The 20,532-nt window shown below is 37.2% G+C and overlaps 1 protein-coding gene and 1 long non-coding RNA gene across 2 annotated transcripts in view; one reads left to right on the plus strand and one right to left on the minus strand.

Annotated features, from left to right (window-relative positions):
- Positions 1-20,532, plus strand: part of plxdc2b (plexin domain containing 2b) — an 89,323-nt gene that overhangs the window by 44,120 nt on the left and 24,671 nt on the right. Inside the window, exons 4-7 of the mRNA XM_011488999.4 lie at positions 1,278-1,347; positions 13,251-13,373; positions 17,071-17,189; positions 18,965-19,064. Of these exons, the coding sequence (XP_011487301.1) occupies positions 1,278-1,347; positions 13,251-13,373; positions 17,071-17,189; positions 18,965-19,064 (412 nt within the window). The remainder of the gene's footprint in view (positions 1-1,277; positions 1,348-13,250; positions 13,374-17,070; positions 17,190-18,964; positions 19,065-20,532) is intronic.
- LOC111946691 (uncharacterized) lies at positions 6,002-9,445 on the minus strand. The gene is made up of 6 exons (XR_002872427.2): positions 9,270-9,445; positions 8,279-8,507; positions 7,993-8,150; positions 7,698-7,908; positions 7,444-7,600; positions 6,002-6,431 (listed from the first exon to the last, which is right to left on the minus strand). It is a non-coding gene; the product is annotated as an uncharacterized LOC111946691 (long non-coding RNA).

A 20,532-nucleotide genomic window follows, 5' to 3' on the forward strand; every position in this document is an offset into this window, starting at 1 on the left:
TAGGAACAGCTAAGATACTGCGCAGGACCCTCAAGCTCCCAGGCCTGTGGTAGAGGACCCGAGCTTGGAGGAGAAACCACCCGCGGAGGGTGAGAGGGGCGTTTTTTTTTTTTTATAATTACATATAAAACAGTCCTAGTGAATAATTAACTATGATTATGCAGTTTTTGGCTAAATCTAAGAACCTGTAGTTTACTAGGACTTAATTTCTGCAGAGCAGCAGTAGTTAATCAGAAATTCTCCTCTGAGTTGTGGGTAGGACTGTTGGCACGGAGTATTCTGTGCTCATTTCCCATCATGCCTTTGTTTACACTCTCTCCCGCCAGCTTACATCTCCTCACGTTCCAAAGCTAACATTAGCAGTGCAGCAAAAATGGCGAGCAACATTGGAGCCATCCAAATGTACAGATCTGAGCCAGATGCCAGATCAGACAAGGAAAACAAAATCGTACATGGATCTATTTATCTGCAAGTGGATGCATCGGAATTGGAGCAGAGACTTTGGCATGCCCATCACAGTTGCTGCATCACAAACCTGAGCATTTTCAAACCGCGTTTTTTTTTTGTGGTTTTTTATGTACCCCTGATGCATCACGATTTGAATAAAAAACATTCAGAAACGTAATCTTAATTTTCTTGATATATGTCCACCAACATCAGAAAAATGCTACAGCAAAAACACCATTTTCATTGGAGTGGGTCTTTAAGCATTAACGATACTCTTTTTGGTTAACGTTACTTTATCAGCAGCCTTTCTTTGGCTTTAACCCCAAAAGAAACTGATGACCTAAAAAATGCTAATCTTCAACTTGATGTCATCATAGGACGTTTTTGCTTTTTTTTTTTCTTCCTAAGCAGCGTCTTGCTGCAGGAATCATGATTTAAATTTCCAGACAGAATGAGATTCTGTGGATTTACAGCATATGCAGATGTGATCCTCTTCATGCACCAGTTAATTCTTACCGTTCCTCCCCGGTGTGAGGAGGGGAAATCCACTGCTGGAAAACAAACACTCTGCATTGGAAGCAATCCTCTGCAGCTGCATCTGGGTTCATTCCTGCCTGAATCCCTGTCAGGGTTTCGTTTTGTGTAGAGTCAACACTTCATACCAAACGCAACCTTTTTTTTCTTCCGCTTTGACAAATGTGTGGTGAATGTCATTAATTAAAACCCCTGTGTAAAACTGACCACAGTTTCTTTATGTGAACAGTTTCATCTTGTTTTGTTCTTCTTTCACCTTCCTGCCTGACTGGAATCTTTTTTTGTCTTCCTTACAGAGAGTCAATCTGTCCTTCGATTTTCCTTTTTATGGACACGTTCTGCGTGAAATCACCGTGGCGACTGGAGGTAGGTTTGGCTCTTTTATCTCATTGACACTTACTGGTGTTATTATTGGACATGCTGTTATACTCTGGTCAATTTAGACTCTATGTGTGACAGACTTTTATTGCTGTGGGACTCTGAAGGGGTGTGATTTGAAAATAAGTCTGGCAGATAGGAGCTCTGAGAGCAAAGTCATGTGCATGTACAGTCTGAAACCTCATCCATGAAGTCTGGGAAGGGAAAAAATGTAAAGTATTCTTGAATTTTCTTTTTCTTTTGAGACGCTTAATCGGAAGATTGAGGGGTGGAAAGCCTCGTTTGGCACAAAATCACTAACAAACCTCTCAGCCAAGTAATCAGCCTCATAGTAGACAATTAACGCTCTCACCTCTGTGCTAAACCAAGAAATGAAAAACCACTCCCAGCAATCAGCACCAGTGGCTGCATGCTTTGCTTAACTGTGGGAGAACAAAAAGCAGTTGGGTTTGGACTTGAAACAGACTTTTTCTTGCCAAGTTGCACCATGCTAGAGTTGGAAAGGGAGGTGGAGGCATCAGACGATGTGTGGAGGAAGCACGTGATCCAGCAGACGTGCTCACCAGAGTGTACAAAGCAATTTTCCACTTGAGTCATGACAGTGAAATCACAAACACCCCAACCAACTATTATCCCGTCAGAGACTAGAGCCTGGCTCTTAACCCAGATATTCCATAGATTCTGTGCTGTGTTTAACTGCTTCTGGAATTATAAAGAAATAATCAGCGGTGTCTCTTGTTGCCACGACCGTCACTGTCTGGCCTGGGTGTTGGCTCTGGATGATGACGATGAGGGATTTTCAAGATTGAAAAGGGATAAAAAGATATGGCATTTTTTTACTCAGTGAGGGAGATAGAGGGGTTTTGACCTTCTCCATCAGTCAGCTTGTCCTCTTAAAACTCCACCATTGAGTCCCATTTCCTTCAATTAAAACATCCGCGTAAAGTTTGCATGCCTAAAGATGTGTGCAAACGAGATGGCATGTGCAAAAAACAAGCCACCCTTCATTTACTTCTTGAACGCATCAAGGAGTGCAATTTATATGTGGGAAAAATAATGCACGCGATGCTCTTACTGCATTTGGCTTTGATAAATGTGCAATGTGGGCCTTCGAGGCAGAGCGTGTAAAAAAGTGGGAGGATTTGGTGCAGCTAGGTAGCACACACAAGGTGTTGCACAACATTTGTCGCTCCTGTCAATGTTAAACAGGTGGAGGTGTTGACGACAAGACTCTTTGATTTACTCCTTTTTGCTCATTTCACATATTAAGTTTCCACGTATTTCCCCACCTCCCCAGACCTAGCTGTTGCCATCTGAGGCCTCCACCTAATATTAGAAACATGTTTCTATACTTTCTATTAAACACGTCTTAATTATTTTCTTCTTTTTTTTTTTACTTGTTTTTGTCTTTCCTATTTATTAATATCTATTTTTCCATCCGTTCCTTTTGTTTGTGACCTTCTTTCTGTCCTTCTAACCTGTGGGGACGAAACCACTATACATCCTGATCTGACCACGGCTTTCTTTCATGAATCTTGCAATAGTTGTTCGTAAATCAAATGTTTAACAAACTGCAAATGCGATCTATTTTGCCCACAATTTTAACCTCTTTAGATCTCAGTAAATCAGGCCTTTAGTCCAGCATGGATCACAGGAAGCCACTGAGATAAAAATGTTCCCAAAATAAGATCTTAAGTAAGTTCTTACTGCTTCTGTTGTAAAGTCTTCTTGAGATCAAACTTCATTCTGGCCAAGACCTTTTATTTTATGTAAACCCTCAACTTCTTGAAGCATAAATGTACAACTTTATTCTCGTAAATTGTTGATTTTTTTTCTCATAATTGGATGACTTTAGATTGTTTAATTTCGTTTTTTTTTCTTTCCTATGAAATTTTTTATTTTTTTCCTCATATTTTATTCTCATATTCTATTTTATTTTTTTCATTCTTTTGTGGTGGTCCTAATACTCCATAATAGAACCATGTAGGAGAAATGTGTGTTGGCACTATTTATGATTGCTGAGAAGATGAAGAAAATGAATGAAGGCAGATCTTTTCTATTGGGAGCAGCGTTCAACTACATGCTGTAGAGCCATCCCTAATTTAAATTTATGTCCAATCACGCAACCGTGCACCAGCAAAAGCAACAAAGTACAACACAAACAAGGTGTCGATCTGAAGCTGCTAGAAATCCAAAATCATGCCAAATTTGGGATGGATTCTTTTTCAAACAAAAAAACAAAATTGAAATAGGATGTGACCAGATGGTTTTAGAACATAACACACAGACACTAAGATTTCCTGACTGTCTTTAAATTAGACTGACTGCAGGACTAAAAAGAAACAGTATTTGTGCCAAAAAATGAGAATTAACGTAAATAAGCATTGACTAGTGTTTCAAATGAGTCTAACAAGTGAGAAATGAACTGTTGCCAGAGGTTTTCCAGGTTCATAATTGCTTTGTTTGCTTGTCACTCTTCACAGGAAAAGAACTGAACATGATGAAAAACCTTGTTTGTGTGCGTGCAGGTCTTGTCCTGACCCTTTCCAGTTCAAAAAGGCTGTGATAAACAGAGAATGCCTTGTGTATTAAACACATTTCCGCTCACAGGAATAGAAAGCCTGTTTAAACACGCCCTTTAGGAAAGTGAAGCTTCAGCCTGAAGGGGTTTATAATCCCAGCTAATATTTTTGTTGAAGTGAGGCACTTTCTGAAGGCAGCACAGAAAAAGATACCCCCACTCCATCCTACTTTCTGTTCCTGTCTTCTCTCCATTATTCATGTCGCCTCTCTATCTGTGGCGTATCCAGACCCCCCTCCTAGCCTCCTTCTGGCTAAAGTGACAGCCCTAATGAATAGATAGCCTCTCTATTGAGTGCGGCGCATCTTTCACCTCTTTAGGGCATTGAGAGGCTCTCTGATTTTCTTTAGATTGTCAAATATGTTGGAATAGGTTATCAAGGGGATGCTGGTGGAAAGGAGAGACAGAAACAGCAAAGACATCCTTCCAAGCCTGAATTTTGGATTCTTGACAGGTGTGAGTGCTTTGAGCTGGATGTGGTGAAACTATGGGATCAATTCAGAATGGCTTTATTCTTTAAAATATATCCAATCATAAACCTGCACAAGCTGCATAATTGTAAGTAAGTTAATGTGAACAATTCTGGGTACCCTCCTTTACAGGTCCAGATGGGTTGCAAAGCGTGTGAACGCCTGTTATGTTTCCTTTTTTTAAGCTTTATAAAGATTTGTTTGTGCAATTGAAGGTTTGTTAGGCTTATTTGAGCTTCACACTTTTTAAAGACCCACTCCGATCATCTTTTGTGTTATTTTAAAAGTACAGTTTTGAGCCAAATGCCAGCTCAGACAAGGAAACACTGTAACTATTTATTTTTTTAAGTAAGATTCCCAATACAGAAGACAATAACCAGAAGCAGTTTTCTAGTTACTAAATACATGTCTGTAAGCCACATTCTTTTTATTTCTATTTTATCTGGCTTAGAATAAATACCTGAGTATGCAGGTTTTGTTTCTTTGTTTTATACCAATCTGATCCACTCTTTGTTTGTAGAACCTCAGATATACTTGGAACCAGAGTGTCAGCTACTGCACTTCCTTGAATGCCCAGTGTGACTTGTCAACAGGGGAACCAGCTCTGCATCTGCTAATACTGTGACTGCAGAAAGTATGCCTTTGCCTTCTGCAACTATCTTTAGTGCAGCAGAGGGGGATCACCTTACAACCGTGGCGGTGCATGTCTTGTGTGACCATTGACTAGAATGGTTCAGATTAACAGTTGCATGAGTCCAGTGTATGTTGTTGTTGTTTTTTGGGTTCCAATACATGTCTTAAAACATGTTTCATTATTCAATGTGAACATTTGTGAGAGCGGTAGTTTACTAAAGGAAATCGGAACACCCAATGAATTGCACAGAGACGTCATCTTTAGTAAAAGGTATTTCCTAAAACGCTGGTGGAAGTTAAATCTATACTGTCTTCCCATAGGAAAAATCTGTTGCTCATATGTTGCTTGATCTCGTCTCTTGAGATCAGTTTGAGCGTCTCATATTTGTATCATTCTGTGATCATTTGCTTCTTAACTCTTGCTCCTAAGGGTCCCTTAGGAGCAAGAGTTAAGCTATAATGAGAAAAGACATCACTGAGACAAATGAGGTTGAGTTGAGATAACGGTTTGAGCAATAATTAAGAAGTGGGAGAGACGAACCTAAGACGCTCATGAGACAAATCTGAGAAGAATGAGTCCTAAAAGAGATCTCATCATTGTCTGTCTGATGTCTCTTTCATGTCTTAATCATTTCTCTTGAATGTCTTACCAAAGCCGTTAATGAGAATTATATTTGAGATATATTTGAGAAAGAAAAGAGAATTTAGTTTTATAGCAGTGGTCGCCAATCTTGGTCCTCAAGGGCCACCATCCTGTAGGGTTTAGATGTTTCTTTGCTCCCCAGATGTGAATCAACAGGTGATTAACCACCTCCTGCAGAACTTGAGGAGGCAATTCAACCACTGCAGCAGATCTGTTGGAGCAGGAAAACAGCTAAAACATCAAGGACAGTGACCTTCAAGGACCAGGATGGGAGACCACTGATATACAGTAACAGTAAAAACAATACTAGAAATGTAAATGCTTTACACTTTATTTGGGCAGCACCATCATCAGTACAGCATTTGAATTGTGGTAGCAGTATTAGGCACATTTTAAAATATTAAATACATTAAGTACATGAACCGTGGCGTACTCAATGTGGTTGACATGCTGGTCATGAATACTTCCAGATTTTAAACAAGACACTGAAAAAAAACATTATAAAAACATAAACATAAAAACATTCTCTGAAACTTGCAGACTATCAAATCCATGAACCAACTTGAGAACCAAATTAAGATAAAAAATAAGAAAAAAGATGGAAGAGAAACCAGTCCGCATACTGTAGATCATAGCAGTGGCCTTAGAACCTGCTCTGCCCTACATTTGTTGACAACGGCTTTCTTGAGCTTGGCCTCTTCAATTTGTTCCCAACCAGGTAGAGTGGCACATCTTAGGACATCAGCTGTAAGACAAGAACATTAAAATCTGGCATGAGTAAATTGATAATAGACTGCACATAACAAACAAAGATAACACTTCAAGCTAGAAGCAAATTGTAGTTTTATAAAAGCAGCTGCATAATGCTACCATAAGATTATGTTTCTGTCATCCCTTAAAGCAGCCACACGTCGCTTGAGAGGACATCTGTTTCAGTTAAAAGAATTGAAATTCAGCATACTATGGGCATTAACTATTTAACAAATAAGGTTCAAATCTGTTTCATTTCATTTTTCATGATACAGTCCAGATCAAACATTTAAGAAATGATCAAGTCACATTTTGCATGGATGGCTCTTAACAAGGGAAAAATAATACCCATGTCTTAATTGGGACGCTGAGGGCTGATCGTGTCAGACGGCAAACTGTGGAATAAGATATTTCAACGAATAAATATTATGCTATGATTAAGAATTTTGTGGTCAATATTTTTTTGGATTGTTCAGAATATTTCCATTAGTTTTTTAAATGAGAGCACTTTGGCTTAGGTCTTTGTTCTGTTTGAGACTGAAGAATTATCCCTTAGTGGTACAAAAGTAAAGATTGAAAAAAAGTCTGTTATACTTAGAAAACTTCATAAAGCCACCCTTTAAATTGTATTTTATTTCTTTTGATGTGACACAATCTTGCTATTTAAATCAAATTACCCCAAAATAAGGATTTTCAAAGCTAAATTTTAGGTTAGCCAGGGCTGCTCATTCCTGGTCCTTGGGATCCATCACCCTGACTGTTTTCCAGATCTCCAAGCCCTGCTAGCTGTTGATCAGTTCAACCAGATGTCTCCACATACTGATTGAATGAACACACCTGGTCCAGCTAATCAGCTGGAAAACAGGCAGGGTGGTAGATCTCAAGGACCAGGGATGAGCAGCCCTGAGTTAGATTAATACAAGATTAATAAGAATAATTAACTGCAGGTCATGATTAACTAACCACACCCAAAAATGAATCGCATGACAGCACTCATAAATATGTACCTTTGCAGAAACTCCAGGGTTGAAGCCAGCTCAGTTGGATAATGACTGTTAAAGCAGAAGTAGCTTCTGAACATCAGGCACAGTGCTGCAATGTTGTTGTGTACGATGGAGCGGTCCTAACTCAGCATGAACCTCCTTGGGGAAAAGAAAGACTGTCCTAAAGACAGAACAATGGATAAAGTAAACATGTCACTCATGTACAGTGTACAAAGACAAAACCTTTAGAATAATTTAGCATTTGAAACTTTACTTACCACATACAATAACAGTTGGAGTCAACGGCACCTGCTGCATCTGGACCTCGTCTGCATCTTCTACAAGAACATGGCATCCTCCTCATTAAAGTAGCAGAGCAGAAGAAAGCGCATCTCTTTAACATCTCATCTCTTCTGAGCAGCCACTCTGCTCTCCTTGCATCATCTGCAGCCTTTTAGAGTCTGGAAAAACGTCTTGCTTTCATCATTTCTGCAACAAGAGTGCAAACCATTTCCTTCCTTAGTCTTGGGCCAGGTCTCTTTCCCCTCTGCACAAATTCCTCAGAAAACTTACTCCATGGAATTTCAAAGCTGTCCTCCCAGTCAATGTATGTACAGTCCTTGGCTTCTGGAAGATGTGGATGACAAACTTCTCGGTGACTATAACAAAAGTGATGATGATTGTGTTGGTGAGGTCTCAACATGACGATGTGTTGTTCTCTGGCGTTTGGTCTGCAACAAAAAACAAACAAACAGTATAAGTGTATTAAGTTTACACTGTACTCTCAGTGTGTTACCCATTCATTTTCTTATCCACTTCCGTGCATTACAAAAACTCATTTGTAATGTTTGAGACTCACATTTCAATTTCCAGAGAGCAAGACGTTTCCAGGCTTGAACAGGTCTCAAAGCTGGCAGCAAGTCAGCCTCTTCTATGAATCGTAGATCCTCATACAACTCCATTTATTCCAATGGACTGCAAGTGTTCTTCCAGGATGTCTTTTGTGGCTCTGGTAGGACCTCCATAATGGCAGTGTGAAGGAACATGGGTTCTGATTCACTTATTTTCACATGTAGAATTTAGATCACCTTGAATCAGAGAGGAGAAAAAAAAACATCATGTACACACATTTTATACAGCACAAAGTAAGATCTGGAAAGGTTTTTAAATATGATTTATGATTCACTAAAATCCTCGTACATATCAGTGTTGACATTTGTTGGCTTAGCTACATCTGTGCTCTCTAAACATCTCCACCACTGACAGAGGGCTGAGAACATGTTTCCCTAATATGCATACTTAAATTTTCAGATTATGCTTTCTAGACATGTGAGCAGTTAATGATGACTTTACTTTAAACACATGTCCATAACCAGTTTCAAAAGATGACATGACAGGCCAAACGTCTGCAAGATGATCTTTTAAACAAGATAAAAGCTTTTTACAGCGTAAAAATTGAACATACAGTGAAACTGCACATTTTGAAGTTTGCAATAATGGAAATGGTCTGTCTGTGGTGTCGTCAAACTGTGAATGGGACGAACCCTGCAGACCCTTAACTGAAGAGCAAAATGTCTTCCAACAGTTAGTGAGTTACTTAGCACTCACGTCACGCGTTTGGAAAAATATCGAGGCTCATTCTGTAAACTCTGCACTGCAAATAACTCTTCAATGTCTCTATTTTTTATTACAAAAAGCACAAGTAAACCTTTGTAAAATGTAATAAGTACTTATACAGCCAAAGCCACCGCGAGTAGCCCAGAGTCGTCTGCAGTACTGGCGGAGCTAGCTTAAAACAGCTTTAGCATTCAACTGAGTTCAGAGTTGGAGGAAAGAAATCGCAAACTTACCGTGCAAACTTCAAAGATTTTACTTGAATCTTTTTCAGACAAGCAAAAAAAATGTTGGAGATTCATCCCACGGATTGTTAAAACGCAGAAAAAATACGACAAGCGCTCGTCAAAAGTCTCTCGTTCTCTGCACTTCTCCCGCTTGCAGATTCCGGCCCGTTGGTGACGTCAACCACAGAGTTTTCCCTCCCACCGTGATCAGCCAATCAGAAATCTGTGTCAAGTGAGGCTGTGATACAGTTTAAAATTCAAATCGGGTTCCTCCAGGCTTCTGTTTGTTCAATATGATGCAGACTAAAATCAAGAAAACAGAAAATATTTTCAGCTTGTAAGGCTGCATGAAGGGGGATTTTTAAAGACAAAGATAAATTAACTCAAACTGAACCCCATAAATCTGTACCGTCCTAAAGTTGATTTATTTATTTAATTATTTTTATTTGTGTATTTTATTTGTTTGTTTCAAATGTAAAATCTATTTTTTGTTCACTTTAAGGTGATCCAAATATGATCCTAAATGTCCTTTATTTAGTTCAGCCATCAATGTGTTAAATGTTTTATACCCACCAATATATAAGTGTGTGTATATGCACTTGTGCGTGTATGCATGTGTGCCAGTGCATGCGTGTGTTTGTGTTTAACTAAACCTAGCATCATTAACCCAACATACATTCTTGTTCATTTATGTTTATCTAAGCAGTCAAAAAAAAAGTTTATTAAATCGACACTGCAACGTTGTCTTGAAATTTCATGTTTTTTAAAAAGTTTCAAAAATATGTCTTTTGAGGACATGACCGTCTTAATGATTTAACTTTTTTTTCTTGAAATTGTAATTAAGTTATATAAATATGTAAGCAATAAACAACTTTTTTAAGTTGAAAATAAATAAAATAAAAAATATTATTTTCTCGAGATGAACTGTAATGGTGTCATCATGAGACTCATTTTAGGGATTGTACTACTCTCATTTTTCTTTTTGCTGAGACAATAAAAAAATAGGCTAAAACAAGATCTAAATTATTGAGCAACGAGAGACAGAACCATTCATGTCTTTCACTGAGACGTGACTGAGATAGGGATTTGAAGTAAGGATATCAAATTGAGACATACTTGAGCGCAACATAATATGGCTCATTTTTCTCTCAATTGAGATCTGGAGAAGAGACAGTTGTGAGAGAATTTTGAGATCTCAAACAGTGCTCACTGTGAGACTTATTTCTCAGGAGAAATGTTTGAGAAGAATGAGAAAAGCAGTTTAGTCTCAAACAGTTCTCATTTATGTCTAGGAGACGTAAATGTGACAGAAACGAGATCTCATCTTCAGTTTTGCTTTGCTATGGGTTATTCTTTTTTTCCTCACAGTTGACATGTTACAGTTGTCATCTGTTCCCACAGTTGAAGGTAAATCCAAATTTTGAAATTTTACAGTTTCTTAAATGACCACTGGACAAGGAGGAATTCTAATTTAATGATCTGTCTTGAATTTTTTGCATTTTTAGTCATTGCAATATCTGCCTGTACAATACTGAAAACATGGTGTAAACCTACACACATGCTATTACAATCACATGGCAGCTTCAAGTATTTATCAAATCAAACAGAGCCCTTTAAGCTTTTGATTCATCAGATGCACCCCTTCACAACATGCGTTCATTTTTTATATATAAACCTTTTGCAATTTTGTTTTGCATTTTCTTCATCTATTATAAGTCGTTCCGCCATTGCAATATTGATCATTAGTATCCCACATCTTAACAAAACCCACTTAACTATGAGCATCGTTGATGTAGGCGGAGTCAACTCAAGTCAGGATCACTTCAGGTTGCATTTTTGCCGATTCTACCAAAGTCATCAGAGATTCAGCTATTTAGCCTATTTGTCTATGGTTTTAATTAGATTGTGCACTTTATTTCATAACTGTCTCTGACAGTGTCAATTTTCTTTACCAAAAATTAATATGCATTTAATTGAGGGGAATATATTACTAAAAAAAATATCAAAGCTTTTGGTGTACATTGCACAATGAAGTTTTAGAGCCAGTACACAATCACAATTTTTTTTTTTTTTAAATTATGACTTTAAAGTAAATTAAATTCCAAGAATAAAGTCGTAAATGTAAGACTTTAAATGACTTTTTTTGCTGTTGGTGGCCCTACAATTCTGTCGCAACACCGAGACATCATCGAGCTTTTATTTGTTTATTTTTTGGGGGTTTTCCACAGATAATATATGTCATATTTTAGTTTTATGTTATTTATACAGATTGGTTTAAAAAAGAAAACAAGTCAGAATTCCAATATTAGAATAAGTTTTAATGTTTAATATTTTAATACTGTCAATGTTTCTTAGAGTGAAACTGAAAGTGACATCACCAACTTTTCCTTCTGAGAGCATCTTCTTGTTCAAACACTGGCAGAACCGAATCAAGTCAGGGGCTTTCTTCATAGAGGTAACTCTGAGCTCAGAGGTCTTTGGGGGAAAGATTGATTCCTCTAATGGTCGTCTCTGCCTGTGGTTTGCAGAGTGATAGATGTGTTTGTGTATTTTTATGGCCCACCGACCACATAAGGAGACATATGGTGACACAAAGTGGAGGCTTTATAAAGTAGGATCAATGACATTTTTTTTTATTTTCCCCTTTGTTTTCATCTTTCTGAAGCTGCTTTATGTCATAAATCTGTCCAGACAAATGGAGATCCCTTTGCAAAAAAGTCCTTTTTTTACTCCTTTGGATGATTTCCCCATTCAAACCACCTTTAGAGATTGTTTTCCTGTATTTGTATTTGATTTGAGGGGCTAGTTTAGTGTTGTTTAGAAAATATTACTAGGTAAAAAATGTTTCCGCTTTTAGAATCTAATACTGACCGGATTAGACTTTATCCAAACTGAAACTCTGAAGTAGTAAAGATTAAAAAAACAAAAAACAAAGGCAGCTTTTGGGTCTGCTCAAAGAAATGTCAAAAATATCAGAAATTGACAAGAATCTGGAGGTAATATTTCAGGAAACAGTTCAAACAGATCAAACTAATTGGAGTTTTTGAACTTTTTTTTTTTTAGACATCTGTAGCTCTTTCATGCTAAAGATCAAAGCTAGGAAAAACATTGTAGTTCCATTTCAGTGCCATAACTTAATTTTTAATACCTAATATTTCTCTTTTTTTAATTGAAAAACTTTCACGATTTTTTTTGTAAACGCAACAGCTTAAATCAATTTTAATTATATCCACCTCCTTTCCAAATCGATACACATAAAAAAGATGACATTGTCGAAATGCACATGATGAAAACAGTCTAAATGGTCTTGTCGGAAAAACCTGTAACTTTAATTTGAAAGCCCAGATGAATCTTAACCGACGCCATTATTCAGAAAATGTTTGAGGTAAAACGATCCGTTTTCTGTGCTTTTGGTTCATTAGTGTAGATCTTTCATGGTCTGAACAGACACCATCAGTAACTCTGTGTACAGGTGACTAAATGATGCAAGCTCCGTTTGTGTTCCCCGAGCACATCCCTCTGCAGAGAAATCTATCCCTGCACTGCTGGACAAGTGTTTGCATTGGTTAACAAAATGTCCTTTCTGCTGTCAAAATGTGTTTGTTAATATTCACTGGATAATTAACGGGGATGAGTGGGGTTTGGGACTTAATCAAATTGAAGTTGGTTCAGAGCCTCTGGCTGCAAGATAAATACTCACTCTGCTGAATTTCAGTTCCTTTGAGACTCTGATATTTATCTCTGCTTTTGAATAAAGGTAGCGGTGTTAATAAATCTATTCTGCTTGGTAAGGCTGCATTTCATTGGTTTGTTACCAGTTTGTTACTAAAAAGACTCCCTGACAGATCGTCTGTCATAAAACAGCTTTAATTTAAAAAAAAGGTGTAATAAATAGGGAAAAAACATATATATGTATGTGACATGTTTTTAACCAATGTAAAAGCGTGTAATCCATGCTAAATGATTAGTGTTTTCTTTGTGTCTCCCCAGGCTTCATCTATACGGGCGACGTCATCCATCGGATGCTCACAGCTACTCAGTACATCGCTCCTCTAATGGCCAACTTTGATCCAAGTCTCTCCAGAAACTCCACTGTCATTTATTTCGATAATGGTAAAGCCACTCATCTTCTGTTTATGCAAACATTTTTTAGCCCCTTTGACTTTCAAAATGAGCCCTTGACTTAAAAATGAAAAAGAGTAAAGGATAACAAAGGTGCAAAAAGAATTTAGCATCTACATGTCAAATTAAATGAAGTTATGTTCATTCAAATTGGTCCTAAAAACATTTTCTTAAACTAAGAAGTGTCCTGGAAGCATTACAGTAAACTGCGGAGGTGCTGCCATGATATGGGGCTTAATGACATCCTGAATTATGCAACACATGTGTTTTTTTAAGGTTCTTTTCATTTTTACATAAAAAGAAATAGTTCCAACACCCAATAAACTCTAGTTTTCAGAAAGTGCAGAGTCCAAATCTAGATAATTGTCTATAAAATAATTTAAAAAATTCACCAAGAAATCACCCGAACTAATTACATTTTCGTTCACTTATGGGATTTTTTGTCAGTGCCTAAAAACAAAAGGTTTGTTTTTTTAATGTCATTGTGGAAAAATACTGAAATTTAACATTTTTAGGCAGGTTTTATCCAAGTAGAACTGTTATTTTATTAATTAAAGATTTTGTAAACTCAAAATATATACAGATTTACTGTCCTCACCAATTCCTTCTCATCTTTCAGCCCTCTTTTTGCCTTTTTTCCCCCCACATGTTATGGGCTGTGTCTGTTTTTCTCCTTTGCTGCTGCTTCACCCTGCAGTAGATTGACACCCCAAATGTGACCTTCTGTAGTGGAGCTCATCAGACTTCAGCAAAACTGGCAGCCGATCAATTTTTACCCGCCTGCTCCTCAGCTCAGTGTCCATCCTTCAGCTTCCTGCCGATATTGCACAGCCTTGCACGCTGTGGAGGAGTCTCAATTTAAAAAGAAAAAAAAACAGCCTTTATAAAGCAATTATGGCTGATGAATGTTGGTTTTATTTCCTCACATTTCCAAACAGTATGTGGCAAGCGTTCACTTGTCTTTGTTAATCAGAACTTTCTAAGTAAAGAAAATGATTGCTGATAATCAGGCTTTCACAAGCTTCACCCCAAAAGTGTAAATTTGATGTTTTGCGTCAAAAACAACACTTCCAGGTTATGTGACAGAACAAGAAGCTTTTAATGTTTTGTTCAGGCATGCAAATATGCAGGAAATCTGTACTCATTATCTTTTTGAACATGAGTCATCACAAAAAGTCTGGCTGGTCTCAACAAAAATCATAGTTTTTAACTGATGTCACGTGTGCAGCGTGCAGTATCTGTAAAGACATTCTGAATGTGTCACCTTCCACCATTTTCACCTGTCTATATATTCCAGTCCACACTGTGCCATCCTTTGCTGTTTGGTGCCTCTACACTGACGGTTGTGGGACAGCTTCTTTATCCAATAGCAGGCTGTGTGCTCTGGTGGTTGACACAGAAAATGCAGCTGAAGTTTCAGAACGGTCCACTACCAAAACATTATAGCTTTAAAATTCATCTTAGGAAGTTTATTTGGTAGAAATGACAGTGTCGTATGAGTTGGAGTGGCTCAAATACTCAAATACTTGATAACAAAGTGGAGATGTGGGAGTGGACTGCCGTCATAGATTCTGTGGAGGTTTGATGCAGAGATTTTGTTGATAAGTCATCAAACCACCTTCTTGAAATTGCTAAAAGATCTGGGTCAAGTCTGTGAAGAAATTTTAAGAAGGCAGCGGGACATGAACCCCCCCACTAGGAGATATATTGGGTAGAGGGGCCAAAACATAATCAAACAAGACAAATTATTTAAAAGACTTCCGACTGGTACTCTGCTGAATTGGTCGGGGTGTGTCAGTTCTGTTTTATTTTTTTTTCAGGTTTGTATTGCATGAACGCCTTTATAGAAATAGAAACAAGGTCATTGTGTACTCCCTCTGTTTCTCCAGTATTTTTAGCCATTAAAGCCCCAGATAGCGTTACAACTTTCCCTCTTAAGTTTCAAGTATTTAAAGCAGACTTGTTTCAAGTGTGGCTTGACTGCGTATCACATTAAGAACTACAGTTTCCAATTCTTTGTTTCGTGCACTGTATGTGCATGAATGAGCGATGCAGATGTGACAGAAGCATCTGTGTCGGGAATGTCTGCAGCTCTTCAGACCTAAATCTTATCTTTACTCATAGGGGTGCTCCGTTGGTTTACAAACCGTACTGCCCTGTTGACCGACCAGATGAATAACTGTGAGGGGAGAGAATGAGTTTCACATCAATGAAGTTCTCCAAAGTCCTCAGTAAATCAAGGCTGTGTCAAAAGTAATGAGAAACACTGTTTGGAGAGTGGAGCTGAAGGCAGCGTCAGTGATTTACTCCCTGATTTGTTTATTCCTCACAGCTACTCTGTCCTCAGGAGGCTTTATAACCACAATCATGGAAATGCCCCCTGATTTCACTGCAACTGGTTTAAGTGGCTTAATTTTTCAATTCAATTAGTTTGAAAATTTAACAACACAATGAGGCTATAAAGGAAGAAAAGGCAGAAAATGAAATGTAGTGCTACTACATGTCTTTTCAGTGTGTGATTCTATATTAACTTGCTCAGGATCATCTGTGTTCCATTTCACTGTTAAAAGTAAAAAATAAAAAAAGGATTGTAAGGTTTTTAAATACTGCCTGAGCGTCACAATCAATCACCACCTCTTCCTGATTCACGATTTCTCGAAATGCTTTTTATTTTTATTTTTTGTGTCACTTTCACATCAGTGTTGACTCTGTGTCAGTCACATCCCACAACAGAAAGCAGACACCATCAACATGGGAACAAATAGAGGCTGATTTAAAAATGTATTTAAGTTTAATGCAACATCAAGAGCAACACATATTCAATAAATCAATAAACTGACTTAAGTCAAAAGGCAATTACTGCTTTTCTGTTAAATTTTTAGGTATAAATTGCCACTTTTACTACTAAAATATTAATTAAACTGCTATTCCTAATTTACACATGGATTAAAATTATTTAAAAGTGCTTTAATGTGTTAAATTGAATCATTACCCATATAGGATTTTAATTGATTCAGGACGTAGAGTTTGTTTATTTATATGGTGCCTTTACATGGTCAAAGTCAAAAAAGGCACCGTACACTACACTAAAATCTACAAGCAATAAAAACTATATGAAAAAGTTAAAACTATTTATAAGTAAGATAGTTCAATATGAAATAAATGCAATGGTAATAGAACACTGATAAAAGCAAGAGCATGAAAAAAAAAAATAACCAGCACCAGCGCAGCAGAGTTTCATGCCGTGTCAAAATCCTGGAAGTAAAAATGGGTTTTAAGGAGTTTTGTTCTTTAAAATAGACAGTAAAGACGCCTGCCGAACACTCAGTGGTAAAGCGTTCTGCAGCTTTGGAGCACATTTTGAAAATGTGGGGTCCCTTCTGAGCCTCCTGTTGGACATCTGTACCTCCAAGAGTAGCTGATCAGCCGACCCGGGGCTGATCATCAGGTGGGGGTGTGGGAAAGCTCAGAGAGGTACGGCTGTGCACAAATATTTAAAGATTTAAAAACAAATAAAAAAAATCCTCAAGCCAACTCTTATGAAAAGAAAATGGACGCAGAGTTGCTAAAGCTTTTGCAGAGTTCTTTTCTGCTTCTTCTGTTTTACGGAGACCTTCCTCCATTGTGAATGTGTCTGCTTTTTGCAGTACTCTTGATGTATTTCCACTGTGGCACTCTTTTTCTATAGGAACGGCTCTGGTGGTGCAGTGGGACCATGTTTACCTGCAGGACAGCTACAACCTGGGGAGCTTCACCTTCCAGGCCACGCTGCACAACACAGGCAGGATCATCTTTGCTTACAAAGAGGTATTGAATCCTTTTTTTTAAAATATATTTTTATTATTTTGATTGGAGTGGCACGGTGGGGTAGTGGTTCGCAAGAAGGTCCTGGTTGAAACTGCGGCTGATTCCTTTCTGTGTAGAGTTTGCATGTTGAATGTGTGGGTTTTCTCTCTGTTTTCCTCCCACAGTCCAAAAACATGCCACCTAGGTTATTGTTGGATCTAAATTGTTCGTTTAGTACTTTAAGTACCTTCACCCATCAGTAGATTGGCTCCATGACCCCATGACCCTGAGAAGGAATATGCAGATATGGAAAGAAGGTAGATAAAGTATTATAAAATATATTAATGTGTCTTTATTTTCGAAAAGAAAAAAAAAAGTTTGATCATGTGTATTTTGGGAGATTCACATTTTTTATAGGTAAACAAACTGCGATGCACACTTCACCTCTTGATAAAAATAAAATTATAAACTTTTCCCTTCTTTCTCTTTTTTTTCTATTTTTTTCTTTATTTGGCGTTTTATTGAATTGTTTCTGTTATTTTACTGATTTTTTTTCAAAAAAAAATATTTTACTGCAATGAAAAGCTTTAGTAAAAGTATTAGCTTCTCCCAATTTTCCATTTTTTTATGTATAAAACAGTTTGAATGTTCTTGTTTTTTTGGGGGGAATATTAAAAAATATTCTTATTTTCTTTAGAATAGAATAGAATAGAATAGAATAGAATAGAATAGAATAGAATAGAATAGAATAGAATAGTCATTGTCACACATGCAACAAAATTTAAAATGCTGACTGGTCAGTACCTCTTTCATTTTTTTTTTAAATAAAATAAAATCATAATATATATAAAAGTTTAAGAATAAAGTAAAATAAGTATAAGAATAAAATAAATAAAATATGTTAATAAATAGTCACAAAATACATTCATTGAATAAGTAATAAGAACATACTTTTTCAATAGTATATTTGAGTTTCTGTTGGGGGTGCAGAACTGTGATGGATGAATTAAAATGAATTGTTTTGAATCAGAGATCTTGGGTGATTTTGTGATTTGGTAGAAATGTGGTTTGTTGTTGTAGGTATGTTATAACATCTGAGTGTGTGTGTGGACAGGCCCCGCCCTTATAGACTTGTATTACATCTGAACCTGACCGTAATAATAAACATCCAGAAACTTGTTGCTTTATGCTGCTTCATGGTTTCAAACCCCCCCCCCCCTCTATAATCACCCTCCTATCCCCCCTCTCTAATATCCCTCTTTCTTCCTCCCTCCTTTCCTTTTCTGTCCAGTCCAACACAAAATATTTTCAAATATGATTAAAATGAATAAAGTTTGGCCTTGATTACAAAAGGGGTTTAGTCAGACATACCTCTGGTTTGTCAGAAGATTCATAACCCCTATAGTTAAAGTAAAATATGTCCAACACAAAGAGGCCTTCAGCTCTCATCTGTCTGCCCAGCTGTTGGACAGGACAAGTTAAAAAACAAAACAAAAAAAGAGCTGGTTTGTTTACACTATTATAATTAGTTTAGTAATATCACGACAATTTCATGTTTCTTTTTTTCTTTTTTTCACTTACTGTGTTTAATATTTCTTTTCCCAAGTCTGAGAAATGCACAAGTCTGTCTTTTAAACGTTAAATCCTACTCTCCACAGAACTCCAGATGCTTACTGACATTACACAGGCTAAAGCGGAGATTCCTGTGGATGACTCCAACTCTGTCAAAAAAGAACATCCCGCCCCACTGAGCTTTTCATGTTGCCAGTGATTGATTTCCTCTTTTCCTGTTCCAGATCCCCACTGAGGTGTCACGGATCAGCTCTGTCAATCACCCTGTCAAGGTGGGCCTGTCCGACGCCTATGTGGTGGTCCACAAGACCCAGCAAATACCCAGTGAGTGTTCCATTTGCATATCTGTCCTAAATGTTGGAAATCATTGTGTGAATGTTGGCCTGAACAGATCCACTGAGCCTCATCTGATGAACGCAGAGTGGAGAAACGATGAATGTGATTCAAGGCTATTTTTAGACTCTAACACTTTGTGAAAGAGGTTGATAACAAAACTATTTTGTTGTTGATGTTGAGATTTTTTTTTGTTTTCAAAAAAGGATGACAAAATTATTTAAAAAAAATTAAATTAGGGGCTACAATTTTTGATTTTCCCTTTGTTTTATTTAGAAAAATGTTTCTTTAAGTCATCATGGGAAACTTTCTCGTATAAAAACTGTAGCTGAGATTAGATTAGGAATGAAATTTAATGTTTTGGTTAAGATATTGATGTATGATGTTATTTTTACAATACTTCACTAAAACACCAGTATTTAGCAACTATTTCCTAATTGTTTGTAACAGACCATTCAGATATTTTAGCCTCCAAACATGTCCTGGGTTTGGATAAATCCAGTAGAGAAATAAAACAATTTGGAGAGAAAGAAACATGGTTTTCCTTGAATCCAAACACTTTTTTTCAACCCCGGAGAGGCCACAGGGTCAATTTAGGCTACTTTCTTCTTTTTTTAAATTTGTTTTTATTTGATTATTTCTTTTTTTATATATTTTGTTTTGACTACTGTTGGTTGCTGCTATCCAAAATGGAAAAACAAAAAGAAAAGGATCAAATTGACTTTAACCCTTTAACAGCCAGCTCAGTCATACGGTAGAGCACATTTGGCAAACATATTATTAAAGACAATTATTGTGTGTTTTACACCCCAAGGCAAGAAAAGGCAGCAAAAAGAAAAATCTTTTTTTTTTTGATGATGATTTTGTCTTAATTGATTTTTGTCCTTTTAAGTTGTTAAAGGGTTAAAATCCCAGAAATATTGTTCTTGGGCTCTCCAAGGTCAAACCTGTTACACACTTTTTTTCAAAAGTCAAACTCTGGCCTAACTTTCAGCCCCTCCCCTGTCACACTGTCCCACCCTTCTAAAGACTACAGTTCTGCCTCAGCTATTTGCTTTCCAAGTTGCTGCAATTATTTCCCACTAAATTAAAAGCAAATAAAAAGGCGAGAGACAGTTCAAACCTTTTCATCTGCAGTCAGACTCTACTGCTCTCGTGGGAGCTGCTGCAATAATGACTGTCAAGCTGGATTTATTCTGCATTTTCAACCCTCTGTTGATTGCGAGGGTGAACCCTGGATAAAACCAATTTGTCAAAACAAACATCTTAAGGATTTTAGTTTGCTTCACTATTATGAATGAAGCAACAGTTCAGTTGGTTGGACTGGTACAAACACAGTTGGATGCCATGACGTTGGGAGTTTCTGTTCTAAATGAAAGTTGCCTTGACCTTCAGGAGTATCTAAAACTTTTGTCGAACATTTTTTCACATCCACATCACACACGTTTTTCTTAACTCA

Source organism: Oryzias latipes, chromosome 20, assembly GCF_053564925.1.
Source record: "Oryzias latipes strain Hd-rR chromosome 20, Olatipes_Hd-rR_3.1".
NCBI lineage: Eukaryota > Metazoa > Chordata > Actinopteri > Beloniformes > Adrianichthyidae > Oryzias > Oryzias latipes.